Raw genomic sequence first — 20,270 nt, 5'->3', positions numbered from 1 at the left:
TCACATCTACCCTGCAACTGGCTAAATGCAATTAGATCTTTCTTTTCCTCCTTTGTAGTTTTCAACTGGGCTGCCAGCTGATAGCCGAAACCCTCGTTATTTAACCTCGGAGCATGATTTTGTACTCTCCACTGCTGTATTTCATCCCAGTTTGAGTCCAGGCAATTTCAGCCCAGAAGGTCACCCTGCGCTCTGTGGGAGAAATTCTGCTCTTCTGTTTTAAAAAACTCAGCAGTGCCCCACTCCAGGTGCCAACTTTTTCTGTACTACAACAAGGAGTGAAAATATTAAGTTTGGTTCTAAAATCCATCTTTTTGACTGTTCACTGATAACTCCCATGGTACCCTCTGCTCATCTGCTACCATCTTCCCCACGGGCAGTTCCTGACCCACCCCACCAAGCCTAAGTGATACCATCCCACAGGGCAGCAGACAAAGTGCTTTTGATGTCTGCACAGACTAGATGTACTCTATTTCCTTTATCTAGGAAGCCAGCCAACTCTGCAAAGATTGATATTAGCCTACACATGGTTTCCTTCCTGAAAATTCACTATGTACGTTATTTCTTTACACTTTATATCTTTAGTTTTCTTCAAATTTCTCCTGAAGGTTTGCCCACTATTAAGGTAACAGAACTTGGATTGGTCCTGAAGGCTTTTTTTGTCCTTTATTGAAAGAGTTTTTTGGCAATTCTTTGCATTGTTCTCAATCCCCGTCTTCTCAGTTGGGATCCTAAATTCTCCAAACTTCTCACTAACTTTTAATCTTTCAAATTCTGTACTTGGTAATCAAAATCCTTACTTGCAGATCTATTTTTGACATAATTTAAACAGAGTGAGCTTGTGTTGAATCATCCCAGTTTTATTTTCTAAGGGAAGGATATCTCCAACATCTTTCTCACTTGAAAAGCAAATCCACAACAACACGATTTTGGGGATTACCTAATGGAAAATTCTATTTGCTTTCATATCCATGATCTCTGATAATATTAGTAGTTTGCAGTGTGCATCTGCAAAGCTAAAGTCTCCCCAAATGCCAGCATTTACAGCTACATTAATCTCTAGTGACATTAGAGAGATCTCTATTCACATACCTTGTTTTCATTTCCTTCCACCTGATATTCAGCCCCAGATGTCTCCTGCCCTGTCCCTTATCTCAGTTCCATGAAGTGTCAAGGACTCCAGACCTTTGGACCAATGCAGGCCTCAGCTACAAGGACCTCAGTTCACCATGATTACAGTATCCATCTCTCAGGGCTCATTCCAGCCAAGACTACCATCAATTAATGCTTCCTGGCAGAGGAAAATGTATCTTGACAACTTAATTGCCAGTCTCTGTGAAAGCTGTCATGGTCAAGCAAATTCCTGCCAATGTCCACAGAGATGACACCTGAATCTTATAAGAAAGGAGATATTATTTGCAAACCAAATCTGCAGTTAAAATAGATTGACTCAGCATGTTCTGTCAAGACCAAAGTAATTCTCTTCCAACCGAGTTATTAGATTTGGGGAGTAGTTTGCAATAGGAGACAGATTAAAGGGACAGAACAGCAAACACCTGTCAAGGATCTGGGGAAGGAATTGGGATCTAGAAATCACCACCACTGCTATAGCACGTCTGCTGTCCCCCACCCCAGCCGAGACACCTAGTGCTCCACTTTGGGCTCCTGCCCTGTGCACAAGATCCATGCTGTGACCTTACAAGCGAGCTGCGTGCTTCACAGAGCAATTCAGCAAAGCTTTTTCCACCAGCCGTTTTTCTGACAGGACAGAGCCTTTCAGGACCAGAGCAGAAGGTACATCCCACCCAGGCTGGACAGAGAGCTGCAGGAGAGGGACACCTTTGGTTATCCCCATGTGTTTACACCCTCGTGTTTGTGCAATCCTCACTTGCAGTCCTACTGTGTTGATGTCTACCTGTTTATTTTCCCTTCACTGGGCATGCCAGGAGAGGGAGGCTCTGCAAAGTGCACCTGGCCAAGCAGCCCTGGACATGAGCACTCTGCTCCTTTCTTCTGCTGCCTCTCCAGGTTACCTCTAGTGCCAGCTGTGAATCATCTGTCACCATTTCTATAGAATTTCACTGAGACAGGCCAAGAAAGTAAGCAACCCCTTTGAAGCCAGAAGGCAGTAAAGCCAACTCACCTCTTTTTCAGAAATATATGTAGAAATTGTCCATGCTTCCCATCCACAATCCAAGTGTGTGATTGTCGCTACACCTAACACTAAATTGCTTCTTTTAGGACCTTCAGTGTCAAGGATCTGGATTGTACTTAATGAGTATTGCATTTATATCTTACCATTTTCAGTGAACAATTTGAGCGGAGTTGCTCATACCTTCACACAGGGGAAAGAATTGCAAGTTCTTGTGTTGCAGTCCCAGTGGGAGGGCTGGGCAGCTGAAGGGCTCCTGCAGCAGACTGGACCAGGGAGATCCCACAGAAACGGCCAGGACAAGAGCTCCCTGTAGTAGGGATACCCTTGCAGGAAAAGACAGATGTGCTAACAGATGCCAAAGAGAAGCCCTAAAGAGAGGAAAGAGAGAAGCCCATTCAGCAGTCCCAAGGTTTATCCCAGACAGGCCATGGAGCAGAAGTTGTGATAATCAAGGCAAATAATGCTGAAACTCAAAGGTACCCATACACAGCAGTTTCTAAGTGGGATTGGGTGTCACAGAGATGTAGAGAGAACTAGAAAAGAGCGCTCTGCGACAGACTCAGAGGGGCTTCACTACACAAATGGCATCAGGCTCTCCATGTCACAGCTCGCTCAGTTCTTGAAGAAGCAAATGCCCCTAAACTGCAAGATTTCTGATACCGTCTGCAGCAGCAGACTGTGAGAGGTCCCCTGGCCAGACCACGCCATGCTGCCTTGTAGGGGTTCTCCCTCCATGGTGGCTGCAAGAGCAGCAGGGAGGCAGTGGGCAGAGCTACCAGGCTCCAAACGGACAGACTGCAGAGGATTGAGAAACACCACGGTGAGTTCAAGGTCTGCTGAGGCATCTGCCAGAGTCAACAGTCCTCACTATATAGCAAGAGCAGCATTTGCACGTCCTGAAGAATTGCATAAGTACCTGACACCTTTTATGGAAAAAAAGCATGAGACTCAAGCTCTCTGCAGAGAGTAGTTTAGCTCAAAACCCAACTGTGTTGAGAGACCTGGAGACCAAAGCTGTCAATTCACAATGCCAGTTTTGCAAAACCTCAGAAACTGCTGTGAACCACATGGAGTCTGTGGATATTGGCAAGAGACACCCTTAATAAAGTGTAATTTACAGCAAACCGAAGAATCACCAGAGTGCTGGTACCTTTCCAGTTTTGTAGAGTACTGTTTTGGCCTCATTACTGTGTTAGAGGGCAACAAAAAGGGTGACCAAGAGCAAATATAAAAAAGAAAGAGTAATAAATCCCCAATACCTCTCAAGCCCTTGCCATCTTCTCCCCAGGAAGCTCACAGCAATAACGCACGGCATGGCTCACGCAGAGTCCCACCAGAGCTCCGCCGCACACAGCAGTGCTCAGGACGGACATCATCAGTGAGCCCTTGGAGTCACCTGCAAAAAAGGGTGGAAAGCAAAAAAGGACTGACCGGGCAGGGTGCTGAGAGCAGAAAGGAGTTACCATTGCTACCTCTAGTAGGGCTGATAACAACAGCACAGGCAGTTTTAGCAAGTCACTGTCCTGCACCTTCTCGGCAGACAGGTTTGGAATCTGATTAATGATCCCTTATTGCCAGCTGTGATTTTTATGGATGATAATTTCTGCTGGCAGCAGGAGACATTCAGAAGGTGCTCAAATACTGAGAGAAGAGGTTACTAGGGCACAGTCTTCATCAATTCATTGCTTTTGGAGCTCGGTTAATGCCGGTTTTATGGGTGATTATTTCAAAACCTAAATACTTGAAATCACTACAGCTCATAACAGCTTTCAAGTGCACTGATTTTCATTTGCAAGAATTTATTTTAAGCCACAAATTGTGCACTGTTTTTATGAAATCATGTAGATGTCCCTGCACATTATTTTAGCTGGAATCAGTGAGCAGACATCATCAGAGAACATTTTTACTGTCTGACATTCATCATTCCCAGGCTCCATAAATAATGTTCACTTGTTTCATCACAGTCCAAAGGCAGACAAATTTGCATCCCGCAAAACAGCTAACCAGGACCAAACTGGTGACATTCACCCTGCATGACTGCACTTCATGAGGGGATTTTCCACATAGAAATAGGCAGTAATAATTTATTTCTAAATCATAGTGTTTGCTCACGTTAAAAATCAGCATACAAAATATTAACAGCTACTCATGTCAGAGTCTGCTGATAATAAAACCTGATTTATTATCAGCAGAAATAAAATGTGATGCATGCGTAAGCATTTTGAGTTTAAAATCAATTCTCATTAACTGCAGTAGAAAAAAAGGATTTGATAACTTAATTGAAAGAAAATCTGTGTCTTTGGTAGGAGTGAAATTAATTGGTATTAGGTAAAAACCTGCCAAAAATCTGAAAGAAAGTCACTCCAGCCTTATCTGCAACAGAAAGTGTTTACAGATCAGGTCACAGCTAAAATGGACTCAAACACCGTGTGTGTTCACTCAAGGTCTTCTGGAAATGTCCTGCAATAGAGTTTATTCAAATAAAGAACATATTTGCTTTAAGTAACAGCTATAAAAGAAAGTACAGGAAGTGCGTGCAAACTGCCAGCAGATTTCTGTTAACCCACCACCACAGTCTCCCGCTCTGTAAATCCCACCCCATTCTCAGATGCATTGCCCCTGACGAGCCAGGGGAGCCCTTAGCTCAAAGACCTGGCTTTATCTTAAAACAGTTTTAGACTATAAATGAATTGTAATTGATTTACAGACAGTTTTATCTCAAAACAATGATACTTTTCCTTAAACACCTTAAGCCATTACAACACTATGGAACTTCTCACTTCTCCATCTCCCCTAGCACCAGGACCCCTCCCTGCAGGAGATGGCTCCTGAGATGGGCACTGGCTGAGCCCTTGTGCCCACAGGGCCTTGTCTGGTGAAGGAAGTTCAGGCCAAGGCAGAAGGGTGACCCAGAAGAGAGTGGTGAAGGTTCATGGGCCATCTCATGGAGGTTCTGCTTGGCCAGCACTACCTCAAGGGTGCCATCAGTACTTCTGCCCTCTCAGAGCAAGAAATACTGCTGGCCAAATTCAGACCTCCAGACCCGAGACACCTTCCTGGCTGTGCCCCCAACTCCAGCTTCAGTGGGGCAGGGCTCAGCACACCATCTAACATGATCCAGGGTGTATCTACTTCCCACAGCTGCTCAAAACAAAGTGGTCTGGATTTCCTGGTGCCTCAGAAGGGGAGTCTGGAAGAGGACGCTTACTGCAACAGCTAAACCGTCAGCCCAACACACGGGGTGCTTTAAAACCAATTTGCCTCTGTGGGTTTCCAATGTAAACCAATTAAGTCTCAAAACAACCCTCTGAGGTAGGTAAATATCTTTTAATGTCCATTTTACAGGCAAGAGAAAAGGGCTTAAAGGGCAATGAAGTGATTGACCCAAGACCCCACGACGAGTCAGAGAGAACCTGACCCCTGGTCCCTTCTCACAAAATCCCAGATCACGTTCTTCCTCCTCAGGTCCAATATCTTCACCAGATATTTACAGCAGCTGGTGCACCCCAGGGCCCTCTGCACTTGCGTATTGCCTAAGGGGCACGCTGTGTAAAGCTGGAATGGGGACTCGTTTGTCCCTCCCACAAGGCATAGTGAAGAAAAGTGACATGAAGCTGCTGAGTTATCTTTATTGTAGAAGCACGCTAAGACACAGCGAGGCAGCAGAGACCGTAACGGCACACGTGGGGCAGACCTGGGAAGACACCACTGAGTCCCCACAGCCCTTCGCCCTCCACCTGAGCAAGGACAGGCCCCGTTCACTGCAGAAGGGGATGAAGGCAGCTCTGGCAGTCCCGGGGACTCGGCAGCTCCCCTGGTGCTCAACATCAACTCTTCCTTTACGTGCCCTAGGGAGACATGGGGGAGACAGTTTATTACTGTAGTTCCCAGAAGGCAAAGGGACCTGAAATGACCATGAGGAAACCTCAAAGCGGGGATGCTCCCATGCTCTGTAGGGGCTCTGTGCCACCCCTGTCTCCCTGCAACGGGGGAGAGCAGCACACTGCTCTGCCAGCGTCCTCCCCGCTCTGCAGGGACAGCTTGGCTGAAAAAACAGAGATGGGAAAAGGAATGGGCAGAGCCCAACATCAGGGGCACTAGAACGTTTGCACATTTCCATGGGCTCAGCCCCACCATCCCCTGGCTGCAGCGAGAAGGAAAAGCATGCTGCAGAGTCCTTTACCCCAGCCCTGCAGTCTGTCCAAGCAAGGCTGGACACTCCAACCCTTGTGAAATGCAACCTCCAGAGCACAGGCTGGCCGAGAGCAGGTAAATCACTGCCCCTCTCTCTGTACCTTTGGTCACAGCTGATCCCTGGTGTTCACTGGCAGTCTGAACTCCATTACTTCTGGAAAGAAAGAGCAAAAAATAAGTCCATCCCCAAGCATGACCACTGCTGCGTGACACTTGCTGAGCATTAGTATCAGCGTGACAGCCCCTCCAGCCAGCTCAGCAGCCACACGAAACCACTGCAGCAGAGCCTGGCACTGGGGCAGGCAGGTTGGGTTGCTGCCAGCCTAGGAAAACAAGACTAGTTTCAGCCTGAAGCTAGGTGCTTTCCACACCTAATAACTAACTGGGAAAGGTTCTGCTTTTTCCTCCTTCCACCACCATATAAAGAAGCATGATAAAATAAAGAGCCTTGTAATAAAACCAGGACTTGCCCATTGCAAACCTGGGAATTGTCTCTTTGTTAAGAAACAGGTTTTAAAGAAAGGAGAAGCTGGATATTCCCTTTTTTCCCTGACTAACATGGGCAGACTGATAACTACCACATGGGTGATTTGTGGAAAAACCTTTGAACAAGTAAAGGAACTGTGAGATATGCAGCATTAAATGTGAAATGTGCTGGGAAGACCCACAATTAATTCATCCATATGACACAGCACCACAGCCAGCTAGCTTACCAAAAAAGATATCTAAATCCAGGACTCAGACCTACATTTATCTTTAGTAAAGCAGAACAGGATCAAACGAATTTGGTTACAGCACAGAGGCACAGACCTCCCAGGGAAGGTGGTGAGCTCAAATGCTGGCCAGCCTGAGGCCCCAGGGACAGGCTCTCTGCAGCAAGATTTTCCACCACAGCAGTGCATAGATACACTCTTTAGTGTCAGATCTCTCTCAAACCACACTGCTCCCATCCCTCCCTGACAGCAATCTGGTCACCAGGCAGGGAGAGCTGCCAGAAACACCTGGATATTCAGTCGAATCTTTGCAGGCAGGAGTGAATGCAGACACTGAGCTGCAAAGGGATGAGGCAGCTTGGACACATTTAGTCAGGCAACCCAGCACCCTCCATGGATAATTTCAAAATACAACTCAAGGAAATATTACATTTTTGGGTAACAATTTCTTATCTTCCTCCAAAGCTTAAAGAGAGGCCTTTGCATTTCCATTCTGCACATTGCAACTGTCTAAAACCACTTCTGATGCCAAATGCACTACTGGAGCTGGTTTCGTCTGGGTTTTAGTAGCATATATTGAGTGTCTGGATCTTCACTAGAAAGAATTCATTATACTGCAAGTGACCATGAATTTCAGTGCTGACAATAACATTGCTCTGTACGTTGTTCATAAGCTTCCATAAATTTCCAGTCTCATTCTTCGGGTGACATAATATACATAAATAAAGACTAAATCATTGTGCGTGGGGGTTTATGTTTGGCTTTTTTTGCCCCAGGGAAAAAGCTTATCGCTTTTCCTTTTAATTGGATCCAACTCTCCTTGGAATACTTAACATCGCTACAAGCTGTCTGACTTTCAGTAAATGGCATATTCCTCTAATTGCAAAGGCTTGAGAGCTGTAACAGCTTGGTAAAACACAAAACAGTAAGGAATTCCAGACCAGGCACAGTTTTGTGGGAATCCTCTCTATTTTTCAGTTGCCGTGGTATACCCAATCTCATCTGTCTTGGGCAGTGTGAGCACAGTCACCAACAGGATTGAGTAGTGCCTGGTCTCCCTGTACCCCCAGAATACTCAAGCCAACAGTGGCTCCATCACACTAAAGGTCAGGACACGAAGACCTCGAAGTATGATCACAAGCAAAATTATTTCTCTCTGCCCTACAATTTCTTCAACTTTTGTTTAAAGTTGAGAGCACTCTGCTGCTTTACAGAAGAGGGGAAGAGGAGCCGGGATGTTTACTTTTTAATGTTTTGGGGATCTGCTGGGATCCTGGCACTGAGCAGAGGAAGGCATGGCATGACGCAATGGCATGATAGCTATCCTGTGGGAAAGTTTTTCATTGCCTACGAACACATTGATACCAAATTCATATTCAGAAGCCAAAGTTCCCATCCAAATCTTTATAGAACTTCTCTTTGGCTGGTTCAATATTTTGATTCTCTCCAGGTTTGGAGTAGGAACAAATGTCAGTATTTCCCTGGGGCTGAATATTCATTTTCTCAAGAGTTCATGCCAATACAGAGGACAGTCCTCCCTGTATGCTCCAGGGCATCCCACGCACTCAAGAGACACAAATTGGGAGACCCTGGCCGCAAATCAAAGTGCTGGAGACTGCCAAGCTTCCACTGGTGGAAAGACAAAGCACAACTGAGAAATGTTTAACTCATCTGCTACATGGAATCGCAAAAATATTAAGGCTCAACACCTTTCCCAAAAGTATGCCACCTAGTGAATCATTTTCATTTCCCAACCATCTCCCTAGATATTATTTGGGAAATGAGCCCTTTGTGGTTTACACAGTTCTGGTCTTTCTGGCCTCACCAAAGTCCCAGGAGGAAAGCCAGATGTTTTCCCAGACATGTCACTCTCTTACCATACAGCCAAGATAAAACACGGAGATTATGCCCAGGTTATATATTAAATCCAAATCTGAACCTCTGTCCAAGTCAATCCAAGTCAAACATCTAGACTATGAGCACCCCACTCCTGGGGCTCTAATAATCCTGCCACAGATGCAGGGGCCAGGCTGGCTCCCCAGCATGCACTTGGAGTGAGAGATGGGATGCTACACACAGCCAAGAGGCACTTTGGGTGGCCATTTTCTCCACCTCTCAGCAACATCCCACCCAGGGGGAAAAAAAAAAATAAATAAATAAAAGAGGAGATAAGGGGGTCCAATACTCCTCTTCCCTCCCAGCCTGCAGTACAACCGAGCCCTCCCAACCTGCAGGACCCCCTGAGCTGACCCTAACAGTTCCAGAGCATGCTGCACCACGTGGCTAAAGAGCAGCTGCAGACCATGGTTTTAATTAACCCATTAGTTCAGTTAACCTGTAATTTGATTAATCTGTTAGCTAACCTGCCTGCAGGGTCAAGGTGTTGACCCCCAGCTATTGCTGAAGAGCACTGCAGGGCAGCTGGTGACTACCTGCTACCTACTTCTCATATTTCACTCTGCATTGTGACTGCCTGGATCAGGCCCCCACAAGCTGAGATGGTGCCAACAGGAGAATTTCACAAGGGGAAGGGAAAAGACTGATGTTTCCCCAGCCCAGCCGTGGCATGCCGCTTACCACTTCAGGGGCAGGCTTTCGGCATTCACCTCGATAGTTTACCGTGATGTAGTTTGAAGCTCTCCTGCAAAGGGAGAACAAGACATTGCTTATTATTCACTTGCAATGCCACAGCTCTCTGCCATCGGCATGACAGTCCTCTGTGGACTCCTTAATACTTTGATGCTACTTCCAGTATGATGGCATTTATTATTCCCCAAACAATCTTATGATTGGGCAGAAAGGGAATAGGGGACTCTGGAAACTTGTGTATCTTAATTAGCTGTCATCAGATTAATCTCAGGCATTTTGATCTATGTTTGCTTAACAGCAAGGCACCAAGGACACACTTGATAGTGAGTCATGATATATCAAAACAAACACTGTGCTGCAAAAGACACTCGGGAATGGTGGATGGCCCTGTATTACTGAAATCTCTCCGCCTACTCACATGGCAGCTGAACACAAGTCACATTCATTTTTGTATGTTTTCCCATCAGTGCCACAGACTGGTTGTGAGGATTTGCTGCAGAAAATCCTTCCACCCTTTACCCCGTGCAGAATTCGATCACAGTCCAGCTGAAGAAAGAAAGAAATCACATTTGGTGCTAGTTCACTTGTGAGACCCTCCTTTATGTGACTTAAAAGCACTCACAGACCAAGCCTTGCCATGGAATCCTTCTGCCCTGCAACACATCCACCACACCTCCCGTAAGGCCAGGCTTGTAAAGAGATAGTGTCTCTTGTTGGACTGGCCAGTCAAGCTTCTAGGGACAGAGCCCTCCCTGCCCCACTGCCAGGCACAGACCCACTCATCCCATCCACCTCGGCACCTTGGTCCAGGGCAGGTTTATTTCTCTCATTGGGGATCTACAAGAAGGTGAAAACTTCTGCTACCTGTCCTTAGTCCTCCTTATCAGGGCTTTGATGCAGTTTCATCTCCGAGAATGAAGATGAAACCCATTGGCCAAAATTAAGAAAAAAGCTCTACAGCAGACTCCCGCTGCCCGAGGGCGGTGCGACACGCAGCACAACTTCTGACACCCACTGAGTTAAGAGACACAAGCATATATGAGCAGCTATGACTAATTAAGGGTGCCCTCTTGTTTCCTCTCAAGCATGACAACAGGAACATTTAGACACAGCTTTCCTACAAACCACACGTGGCACAACCAGGACAAACTCACAGCACAAGGAGTGGTCTTTGGGGACCCCAAAAAGCCTCTCACACTAAGGTCTCCACCCTACAAGCACACCAGGGTGGGGGGGATGTTTGCAGAGTCATAGCAAATTTCAAACGGCAGAGGTCAGAGATACCACAGCCTGTTCCCTGGCACACACACAGCCCCTTCTTCAGCCTGGCCCCCACTTCTGCTCTAGGTGTTGAAAAAAGACCAAGACAAAGGAGTGACTAATGAATTCCCATCCCCTTCTCCAAGTGCTGCAAAACACATTGCAGTGACTGCAAATGGTGCAATCAGAGGAGAGCTGCAGCTGGGATGCAGAGAACGTTTCTGGAGATGCAGCATTTAGCACAAAATGATGGTTTATCAACAGCACTACGGGACAGGAAACACCATAGGGAAGGAAAGTTTCACGCCAGGTGGCACGAGGGGTTCGGTGACATTGGGGTGCTGTGATAGCACCCGCTGGTTTAACATCATTTACTAATTTCATTAATGTGTTGCTTCCTCCCTCATCTCGGTAATTACCAATGACGTGAAAGCAGACAACCCTGACCTTTGCAATTCTCTGCTAGATGCCTTCCAATGTGCCAGCTGCTGCTGCCTGCAGTGCGAGCCGTGTGCCTGCATTACTGCCCAGGGCAGGCAGCCACTCCCCCCCACCCCAGCAGCCCCACATGTCACAGGTCCCAGCAGCCAGTGCCACCACACCTTTGGCTCTGGGAAATTGCCTGTGACAAAACCCACGGGTGGCCCTGGAAAGAGGAGAGGAGCAGATTTGCTCCCTGAATCACCTCTAGTCAGTCAGGCTCGTCAGCATCCACTCCCCCTCCGGAGCTACCAGGAAATACCACTAAGCCCTGAAGCAGACTGGTGTTATTACACTTAATGCTTCCTCTGGAATGCATCAAAACTGCCTTACCTGAACCACCTACTGGGATTTTTAACTCAAATACCCCTTTTCTAAAAGTGGTCAGTGACAGAGGCTTCAGAGAGAGCTGAAGCGGTTTGCAGTAAGGTCCCTCCAGCTCCATAGAAACACATTTCCTATCCCTTCCAAAATGTTATTTAAATTACTGTATGCAAATGCTGGAGGGACTAAAACATCAGGTCATTTTTTTTTAATCATCCTAGCTCTTGACAACACCCCATGACAGTGAGATCCACAGTTCAGTCACCTTTTTTATCATAACTTATTTTCTCTTATTAGTTTCATATTTTCCACTTTTAGCTCTATTGAAACTATTGCATTTTCCTTTCATGGAGACAAGGGAGAACAGACACCCCCATCTTCCTCCCACATTATTCCATACACAGTCATCATCTATCACTCAGTGTTTCCCCCTTTAGCACTCCCTCCCCCTGTCAACCTTGTCCTCATCCCCTGGTCAGCTCCATCACCCTGCTCTGGCCATGGCCTTTAACTCAGCACCTTCTCAACATATGGGGGGTGGAACTCCTCACCCACTTTGGCTACATGTGGGGCAGGCATCCAGCCTGAGCTCAAGACCAGCACCCCCACAGCTGATGTACTTCCATAAGGAGCCAAGCCCATGAGCAAAACTGGCTTAGGAGGGTCCCATATGAGCACATCCAGCCCTACTCCCCTTCCTTCTGCTTCAGTGCCAGGTGATACAGGGGCTAGCATCAGGGTACAGATGCTATCAGTCATTCAAACCCTTCCAAGGACATGGGGCTGAGTGAGAATATTTAGGGCCACAGCAAGAACAGGAGCAGCTGCTGGGAAAGGAGTTGGTGGGGGCTCAGCACTGGCAGAGGAGCACCCCCTGAGAGAGGTCCCCATTTCTGCCCAAACAGCTGCCATCCAAGATGCAGAAGGTGGGTTTACCAGCTGGTAGGCATCGGTGTCATCTCTGCTCTGTGCCTTGCGGCCAGGTGCTGGGTTGCAGTTCCTACTGCTCTGAGCCACATTTCCTTGTGGGCTGGCAGGGGGAGAGAGGGGAGAGGCAGATCATCATACCACCCCTCCTGAACAGGGGGAGCACAGTGCACACCCACCCTCCCCGCAGACCCCCACAGCTCTCAGGGAGCTGCTTGCACTATGGCATCCACCAACCCACTGGGACAGGAGAGGGTGAGAAGCCCCCCAGCCACATGTTAACAGGCAGCCAACAGCAGGACAAACCTTGCCTTGTGCACAGCACAAGTGCATCACCACCCCCCAGGGCTCTGCATCCCTGTGTCTGATAGCATCACTTGGTGGATGGGGAGACAAAGGGATTGCACCAGCAAAAAGCAAGAAGTATCAGAGCTCCCCAGTAAAGGCTCTGAAAAAACATCAGCCAAGTCCTGCTCAGGTCCAGCAGCTATAAAACAAACAGGAGTGCCTGACCAGTGCCCAGAAAGTAGTGCACCAGACACTGCTTCCAAGCTAGCAGGTCAGGATGAGCCAGGGCCAAGGCAGACACATGTGCCCTGTCAGGAGGCAGGGTTTGCTGGACAAAGGTGTCCTGAGATGGATTTTGAGCACAGCAATCACTGATGCTTCATACACAGGAAAGTCAAGGCCAAAAAGGAGCAAGGGTTGCATGACAAATGTCCCCACTCTGTGTCTTTTTGCCATCACCAGCTTAGCCAGTGGGGAGAAGTGCTGTACTGAGCACCAAACACCACAATGTTCAATTCTCCATCCCAGATAGTGCTACCTGTGTGCCACTGAAGCATTCCTGCTCCAATTAACATCCTAACCACCCCTAGGAAAAAACACGTAGATGGAAGGGGGCAGAAACGAGTGCCAGGGCTTGTGGGGTCGTCGAGGGGACAGGCTACAGTCCCAGCTGCTGCTCAACTCACCCTCTGCTCGACGAGAAGGGACGTCTCTCATTCACCCCCTGCCGTGACCCTGAACCACCGCAGCTCTTCTGCAAAAGAGGCAGGGTCATGTTCAACAACCATAGAAACAACTTTTATACAACTAGAGAAGCAGCAAAGCTAAAGCAGCTCCCGCCCTTCCCCCTCCTCCTCCCAGACCCAGAGAATTATGGGGCTGTTCTTAGAGAAGCAGGTTTGATGCTTGCTTCATACCCACCAAATGTTATTATCCGAGGGCTTACAGGATTGTGGGGAGTCTGAACCTGCCCTTTATCTCTCATATAGCATCACACCACCAGGGAAGTGAGAGGGACTGTTCTGTCAGGTCCAAACGTGCTCACTTTGTATGTTCATACACAGGTCCATCCCACAAATGACTGAGGCTTTGCAATGCAACCTGCTTCTCCCCCATCGTTAGCTGGCTCCAGCATCCCAAGCACCATGCTTACCCCAGGCTCACCACAGGCAGTCCCTGGCCATCAGGATCCCAGACTCTCACCAGCCCCTTTCTCTGAGCTCAGGGCAACTCCAAGCTCCATCTCACCTGGTTTGTACTCTTTGAAGCAAGCGGTTTGTTGCGCTGGGCAGTTCCACCAGACTGACCTCCTCTTTGGGCTTCTTTTTTGCTGGAAGAAGGGGAGAGGAGGAAAAGGGAGTGCTATGGCAGTGCAAGTGCCGCTGGCACTCAGGGCTGCCATGTAAGCCAGCATCATGCCATTAGGCACCACCTTCCCATCCGCAGTCCCTGTTCTTGGTGGTCCTGTTACTAATTCCCACCCCTAAGCCTTCTCCCTTCTCCTCACCATTCCCACTGTACGCTACATCCTGGATCCAGGTGGCTGCTTTCATATCAGGGCTGCTTCTGCATATGCTCTATGGGAGTAGAGAGAGAGCATCTGGAAGGCAAAGTACATGCATGGGAAACTCCTCAGGAGCTGCCCACACCCCACAGTCCCCTGGGAAAGGGGTTGCTCTCTATCAAACTTGCTTCTCCTCCTCTACTCCACGCTGCTTCTCACCTGCCCCTGGGCCCTTTGCGCTGAAAGGGAAGTGGGAAGAGTGGCAATGGCCGGAGCCCTACTGCCAGAGCATCTCTTGGAGGGCCACTGGGATTCAGGACTCTCCCCCAGGCATCGCCCAGATGCAGCTCCACAGGCAGAAGCTGCAGTTTTGCAGCCGGAGGTTTCCCTCTTTGCTGTTGTTGCTCAGAGGAAGCTGTACTCACAACTTCTCAGCGCACATGAGACATTTGTTGGTGTGCTGCTTGCCAGAGGAATCCCGAACAGGGTCATTCTCCCTTGTGCAGGACAGTCGTCCACCAGCTTCAAACTGGGAGCGATACTCACTGCAGTCATCCTGTGGAAGGAGGGCAGCAGTTAGGGTACCCTGTCCTCTTTGCCTTATTGATCTGATTCTTAGAAACTTGGGGTTTCCTGCAAGGAAAGCACTGAACCATCACAAACACATCACAGGAGAGCCTGGGTATGAGCAAGAGAAGAGGGTGTGCAGTACCAGACGCTTAGTATATAAGCAGAGGACTGAGTCAGAAAATTACGGATCCTTCTGCCTGCACAGCACGTGTTGGGAGTTTTCTAGTATGGTCTGACTAATTATCATTCTCCCTGTTCTCCAAAGCATGCCAGTGATGTGACCGATACAGTAATGAACTCCCTCCCACTTCTCTCAACATCCTTCATACACAGCTACAGCCTTTTCCCAGGTTGCAGCTCAGATAATAATTTCATTTACAAAGTCAGTAGTATCTCCAAAACCAACCACACTTTGGGACATGTCGATCAAGAAGCAACAGTTAAAACATAAAAGCACAATGCGAACATACTTAATAGTCCATGAGCAGTGGAAGGTTGTTTGGAGAGTGGATGATTAATTTGTTCCCTGTTCAAAATTGCTGTACAGAAACCTGTTATGCAACATGGATGTAAACATTCAATCCCCATAATTTCAACTATTTCAGACACTGCAATAGCCAATTCCAAGCAGCAAATACAGAGAATAAGTAACTGGATCCCTCTTACCCTTTATTTTTTACAAATAGTTTTTAACACTTGACATTTTCTGCCCATTTATAGGAGTTTTGACTAGCTTGCATTAAGGTCCTTAACAGGTCACTGGCCTCATCCTTTGCTTCGCTCAGAAGTTTCCAGCACCTCATCCTCTCTGTCAGGGGAGGATTTCCCCAGCATTGTGTCCTGCATCCCATCCGGGGCACCTCAGCCTCTGGATCCTCAGCTTTGCTACTGGACTAACATTGGCAAAACACTCAGAGTACAAAGCCCCGCATTTCTCTAGAGCCAGACTAGCCATGGGTAGGAGAGACACGATCTGCACAGGACGAGCCTGCACCTGCTGTGGCCAGCAGCCACATTGCATTGCTCCCACCAGAAATAAATGTCACACCCCACTTCAGAGGGGCTCCCCAAGAGCCTCACTGCTTCTCCCCAACACCAGTGTGCACTCACACCCCCGTGCAGTTCAGGCAATGCTTCCCTCCCTGACAAGCCCAGGAAAGCAATCCCAGACCCTCTGTACCTTGTTCCCTGGGACCAGCCCAACTCAGCACCCTGATCCTCCAGAGACAGATCTGCCTTCCCCTAATTAACCCCTCTCAAATAGTCTCCCTTTGAACTAGCATTTCTGGAGCTCTGTTAGCTTCCCGGCCTCTGCTGCAGAAACCTCGCTGAGTACATACAAGACTTGCATTTGCCTTTTTCATGGCCTGTCACATCCCTGACCCACTAATAAATGCAGGGCTTTCTAATCCTTTGTCACTTCTAACCGACAAGCAGGAATTCTTGTTAATCACTGACTGTGTGATCTTGCGCTGTTATTACATTTTATCTTGTTTCTATTACTCCAGGCCTCAGCGCTATCCAATTAGTCCTGAGTGATCTGCTGATCCTCTTCTGCTGCCTCCCAACTTTGCCATCAGCAAATTTCACTTACGCTTCCATTTTTTTGTGCCAAAGTCATTAGGAAAAGCACTGAAAGAGGATTATCCCCAAGACTGAGGCTTAAGGGGACCACATCAGTTCCTACCATAGCAGAAATCGAAAGGTAAGTGTTGGAAAATGATTTTTTTTTTCCCCTTACAGAGCTGCTTTTGCCAGCAAAGCATCAGTGTGACAGTGGCTGCAGGATGACAGGGCGCAGGGGGTGAATGGCAGCTCTGTGAGAACAAAGTTTCCAAGAAGAAAAGCTATAACTGAGCCACAGGTCCATGGAGATAGCGCAGGGCTGAGCTCTCCTCCCAGAATACAGTGGTATCTTGAGCTTTGCAGAGTTCAGATTTAGAGCTTTTCACCCAGATTTTTCTTTTCACCTAATTAGCACCCTCAGCAGCACTGACTTCTCCACCCTTGAGCCAGGTTTCAGGACAGCACAGCACACCTGGTTTCTCACTCTGATGGGATTTGGCTGTCCCTAGATCCACAGGTCAGTGGGATAGACTGTAACATTCAGGCACAAATAGTTCACTTGAGGGATTCAAGAGCATGAGCAAGAAATAAAGAGGGAAAGGAAAGTGGATCTCAAAATCAAATCAGCGGAGACAGAGCAACTGAGTAGAATAATGTTGCCTTCTCTCTATCTTGGGTGAAAATCCAATAAAGTTTTATATTGACCTGCCTAATACTTTAATCTCACCTTATCTTTTCCTTGTCTGTTTTTAGATAACTTCCGCTCATTCTCTCTTTTGCTGGAAGAGAAGCAAGATGAGAAAGTGAATACCACAGTGCTCCAGGGAGCGGGAGATTTTCCCTGTCATCGGCTGCAGGAGGGGCAAGTGATCCCATCCGCTGTCATCAGCAGCTGGGTCACTCCAGCAGCCGCTTTCTCAACAGAAAAGGCATTTTTTTTCCTCTACTCACAACTTCTCTGCACACATGATGCACTTATTGCTGTGTTGTTTCCCAGAGGAATCCCGGACAGGGTCATTTTCTCTGGTGCAGGAAAGTTTCCCTTTCTTAAACAGATCCCGAAACTCTCGGCATTCATCCTATGGAAATGCCAAAAACATGGGTTGACACAGGTATGCTGCCAGAGGGATGCATCTCCCACAAATCCACAAAGGATTATCCACCCAATGAATTACATTTCAAACACTGTTTTGTTTCCTTGCGGCATAAGTCAGTGGAAAACTATAGTTTGCCTGATATGTTCTCTTAAACTATAGCATGCAATATAAAACAAATAGGTCAGTATGTTTAGATGAGCAGATTTGTCTTTTGCACCCAGGGTAGCTTTATTTCTAATAGGTAAGACATGCAAGAGCCTGCCTAAAGGACTGAGGTTTTTCTCTAAGTATAAAAGCTACAATTTCTCAGTGAATTTTGAATGAGGAAGTCAATTTTCCCATCTCTCATGAGAGAACATGCTACCAAGAATTCTAAAAATCCATGCACAGTAAAAAAAATGAAGCTGCAGGCATGAAAATAATCCTTGCACACCTCACATTTCCAGGTATGCTAGAGTAAGAGGTGGGCATTTTTACCTTTCACTTAACATGACGTTATGCGTTAATCGACTCAAAGCACTCTATTTCACAAAAGGCTTTTGTCACAAAACCTGCTTAAGCATTTCAACCCGGTCTTTACTTTCCTCTGAACAGATTTCCTATAACTTTCAGGGCACGCAAGCAGGTTTGTAGCATAAGAAACACATGCTACATATGAAGTCTTTAGGTTCTTTTATGCAGCACTTTTAAGGTTATCTGTCATGTGATCTGTAATACATTTTTTCCCCCTCCCTTTGTGTAGAGGAGATGGTTTGATAACTTATCCCAGCTTTGCAGATAGGGAAGTCAAGCCTAGAAAATTACTTGCCAAAAGCCAGACAGAAAATCTATGGTTGAACAAAGAAATTCAGTGTAGGTCTCTTCCTGACACTGTGAAACTGTCCTTCTGCCTCAGGACCACACTTTGGCAAGTCAGGTGTTTAAAAAAGATATCCTTTAGGACAGCTGTGCTTTACAAAACCTTTAAATTGCCCAGACACACAAGAGCTACCCTGCTTAACCAGATGTAAAAAAAAAAAATAAATCACTGCAACCAAGACTATCTGATGGAAACCAATTCACTCCTATCTAGAATAAAAAACCCAAGGCTCAAAAAGACAACTCCCTCCACATAAAGACCTGCTATCTAAAAAAACATCTATGGGTAAAAGAAACCAGCCAGGTGCATCAACAAGATAAACAAGGGACAATTAGAATCTGCCTGCTCCCACACCCTGCCCTAGTCAGAGCTCACATGCACCATCACTGCTATTAATTGTCAGATGCCAATGGCATGCCTTATAAACAGGCAGGTATCCTCCTTAGACTATACTCTGGGTCAGGCACAGACCATATTAATTGCCCGATAGGGACTAGATTGCCTGGGAGGAGTTGCAAGAAGTTTTGGTTTCTTTTATGCTCACGGATGGCACAAAGCCTCACGCTCCTTCAGACCCTTTTCCGGAGGCAGAGCATGTTTGCCCTCCTCCCACTGCAGGCACATTGCTGGGCCTTTCCCCATCAGCCAAGCCAGCGTTTCCCACGCCACAGACAAGGAAATGCACTCGGCAAGGGGTCAGAGGCAGAAGACACGATGCCACCTCAACACCCTGCTCCCCATGTGCCGATAAAACTGGCTTCCGTAGCGATGTTTCACCTCACCTCTCCCAAGGAATTCACGTTCCTGTTCGCCTCTCCACCACTCCCTTTGTTGTTTGAGTCTCTTTCCCTGCAAGAAAGGGAGGCGTGAGTGGCAGAGCAGTGTGCAGTCCTCAGACTAAAACCAAAATAGCTGGTGATTAAAGGCCCATCCTGCCAACCCCACCTCCCCATTGCGCAAGGCAGCAGGACAGACCAGCGCCGGGGCTCCAGCTCAGTGAGACATGCCCAGGGTGTTCAGCATCTTTGCACTGGGGGAATTTTGCCATCCTTTCTCTCTGCCTAACATCCAGGTGTTTCCATCCTATTAAACACCACCTATGGAAACAAGGAACTCAATCCCTGTGTGTTTTCACCCTGGATTTGCTCCACGCACCCTGTGGTGTGTGTCCCCATCCCCATGTGATGAGCTAGAGGGAACTGCTGGGTTCACAAGCTTGCTGAAGAGCTACTAACTGGTCTGTCTGGCCCAGGACTATGATTTTACAACACAAAGCCTCCTGAGATGGCTATGGGAGGAGAGGACATGCTGCAGATAGGGAAGATGGTCGCTGGAGCCAGCATGGGCAGCCAATACTCACATCAGCCTTTGGCACATCAGGCACTTGTTGAGGTCTGCTTTGCCATCTGGGCTGCTGACGGGCTCTTTGTTGGTAGGACAGGAAAACTTCCCACTGCGCAGAAGTGACCAAATTTTCATGCACTCATTCTGAAAAGCACAGACGAGGACAGTCAGCAGAGACTCCCTCAGAGGCCATCAAGATCCCGAGAACAGTTTGTTCAAATTTAAGCTTTTCTGGGTGGGCTACGTGCTCTTGACAGCAATAGTCTGTTCACACCAGGCCTGAGGCTACCACACCCCTCAACCCCATCCCTCACCACACATCACGTGTGGTACAGGCTGCACCCAGAGCCCCGCTCGTGGCTCCTGAGGCAGAAAAGACGAGAAAGTTCAAAACCCGTTG

At 47.5% G+C, this 20,270-nt stretch overlaps 1 protein-coding gene across 1 annotated transcript; it reads right to left on the bottom strand.

Annotated features, from left to right (window-relative positions):
* Positions 1-5,463: 5,463 nt before the first annotated feature.
* LOC141949815 (serine protease inhibitor Kazal-type 5-like) lies at positions 5,464-20,013 on the bottom strand. Its single transcript, XM_074883856.1, has 12 exons — positions 19,887-20,013; positions 19,309-19,375; positions 17,522-17,649; positions 17,298-17,349; positions 14,860-14,990; positions 14,179-14,260; positions 13,617-13,684; positions 12,652-12,745; positions 10,070-10,197; positions 9,640-9,703; positions 6,451-6,503; positions 5,464-6,003 (listed from the first exon to the last, which is right to left on the bottom strand). The coding sequence occupies exons 1-11, from the start codon at positions 20,003-20,005 to the stop codon at positions 6,498-6,500; spliced, it is 939 nt and encodes a 312-aa protein (XP_074739957.1). The 5' UTR covers positions 20,006-20,013; the 3' UTR covers positions 5,464-6,003; positions 6,451-6,497.
* Positions 20,014-20,270: the final 257 nt, after the last annotated feature.

Source organism: Strix uralensis, chromosome 14, assembly GCF_047716275.1.
Source record: "Strix uralensis isolate ZFMK-TIS-50842 chromosome 14, bStrUra1, whole genome shotgun sequence".
Classification (NCBI taxonomy): domain Eukaryota; kingdom Metazoa; phylum Chordata; class Aves; order Strigiformes; family Strigidae; genus Strix; species Strix uralensis.
Note: the sequence above shows the minus strand (reverse complement) of the source record. Positions and strands in the feature narration are given on the sequence as shown.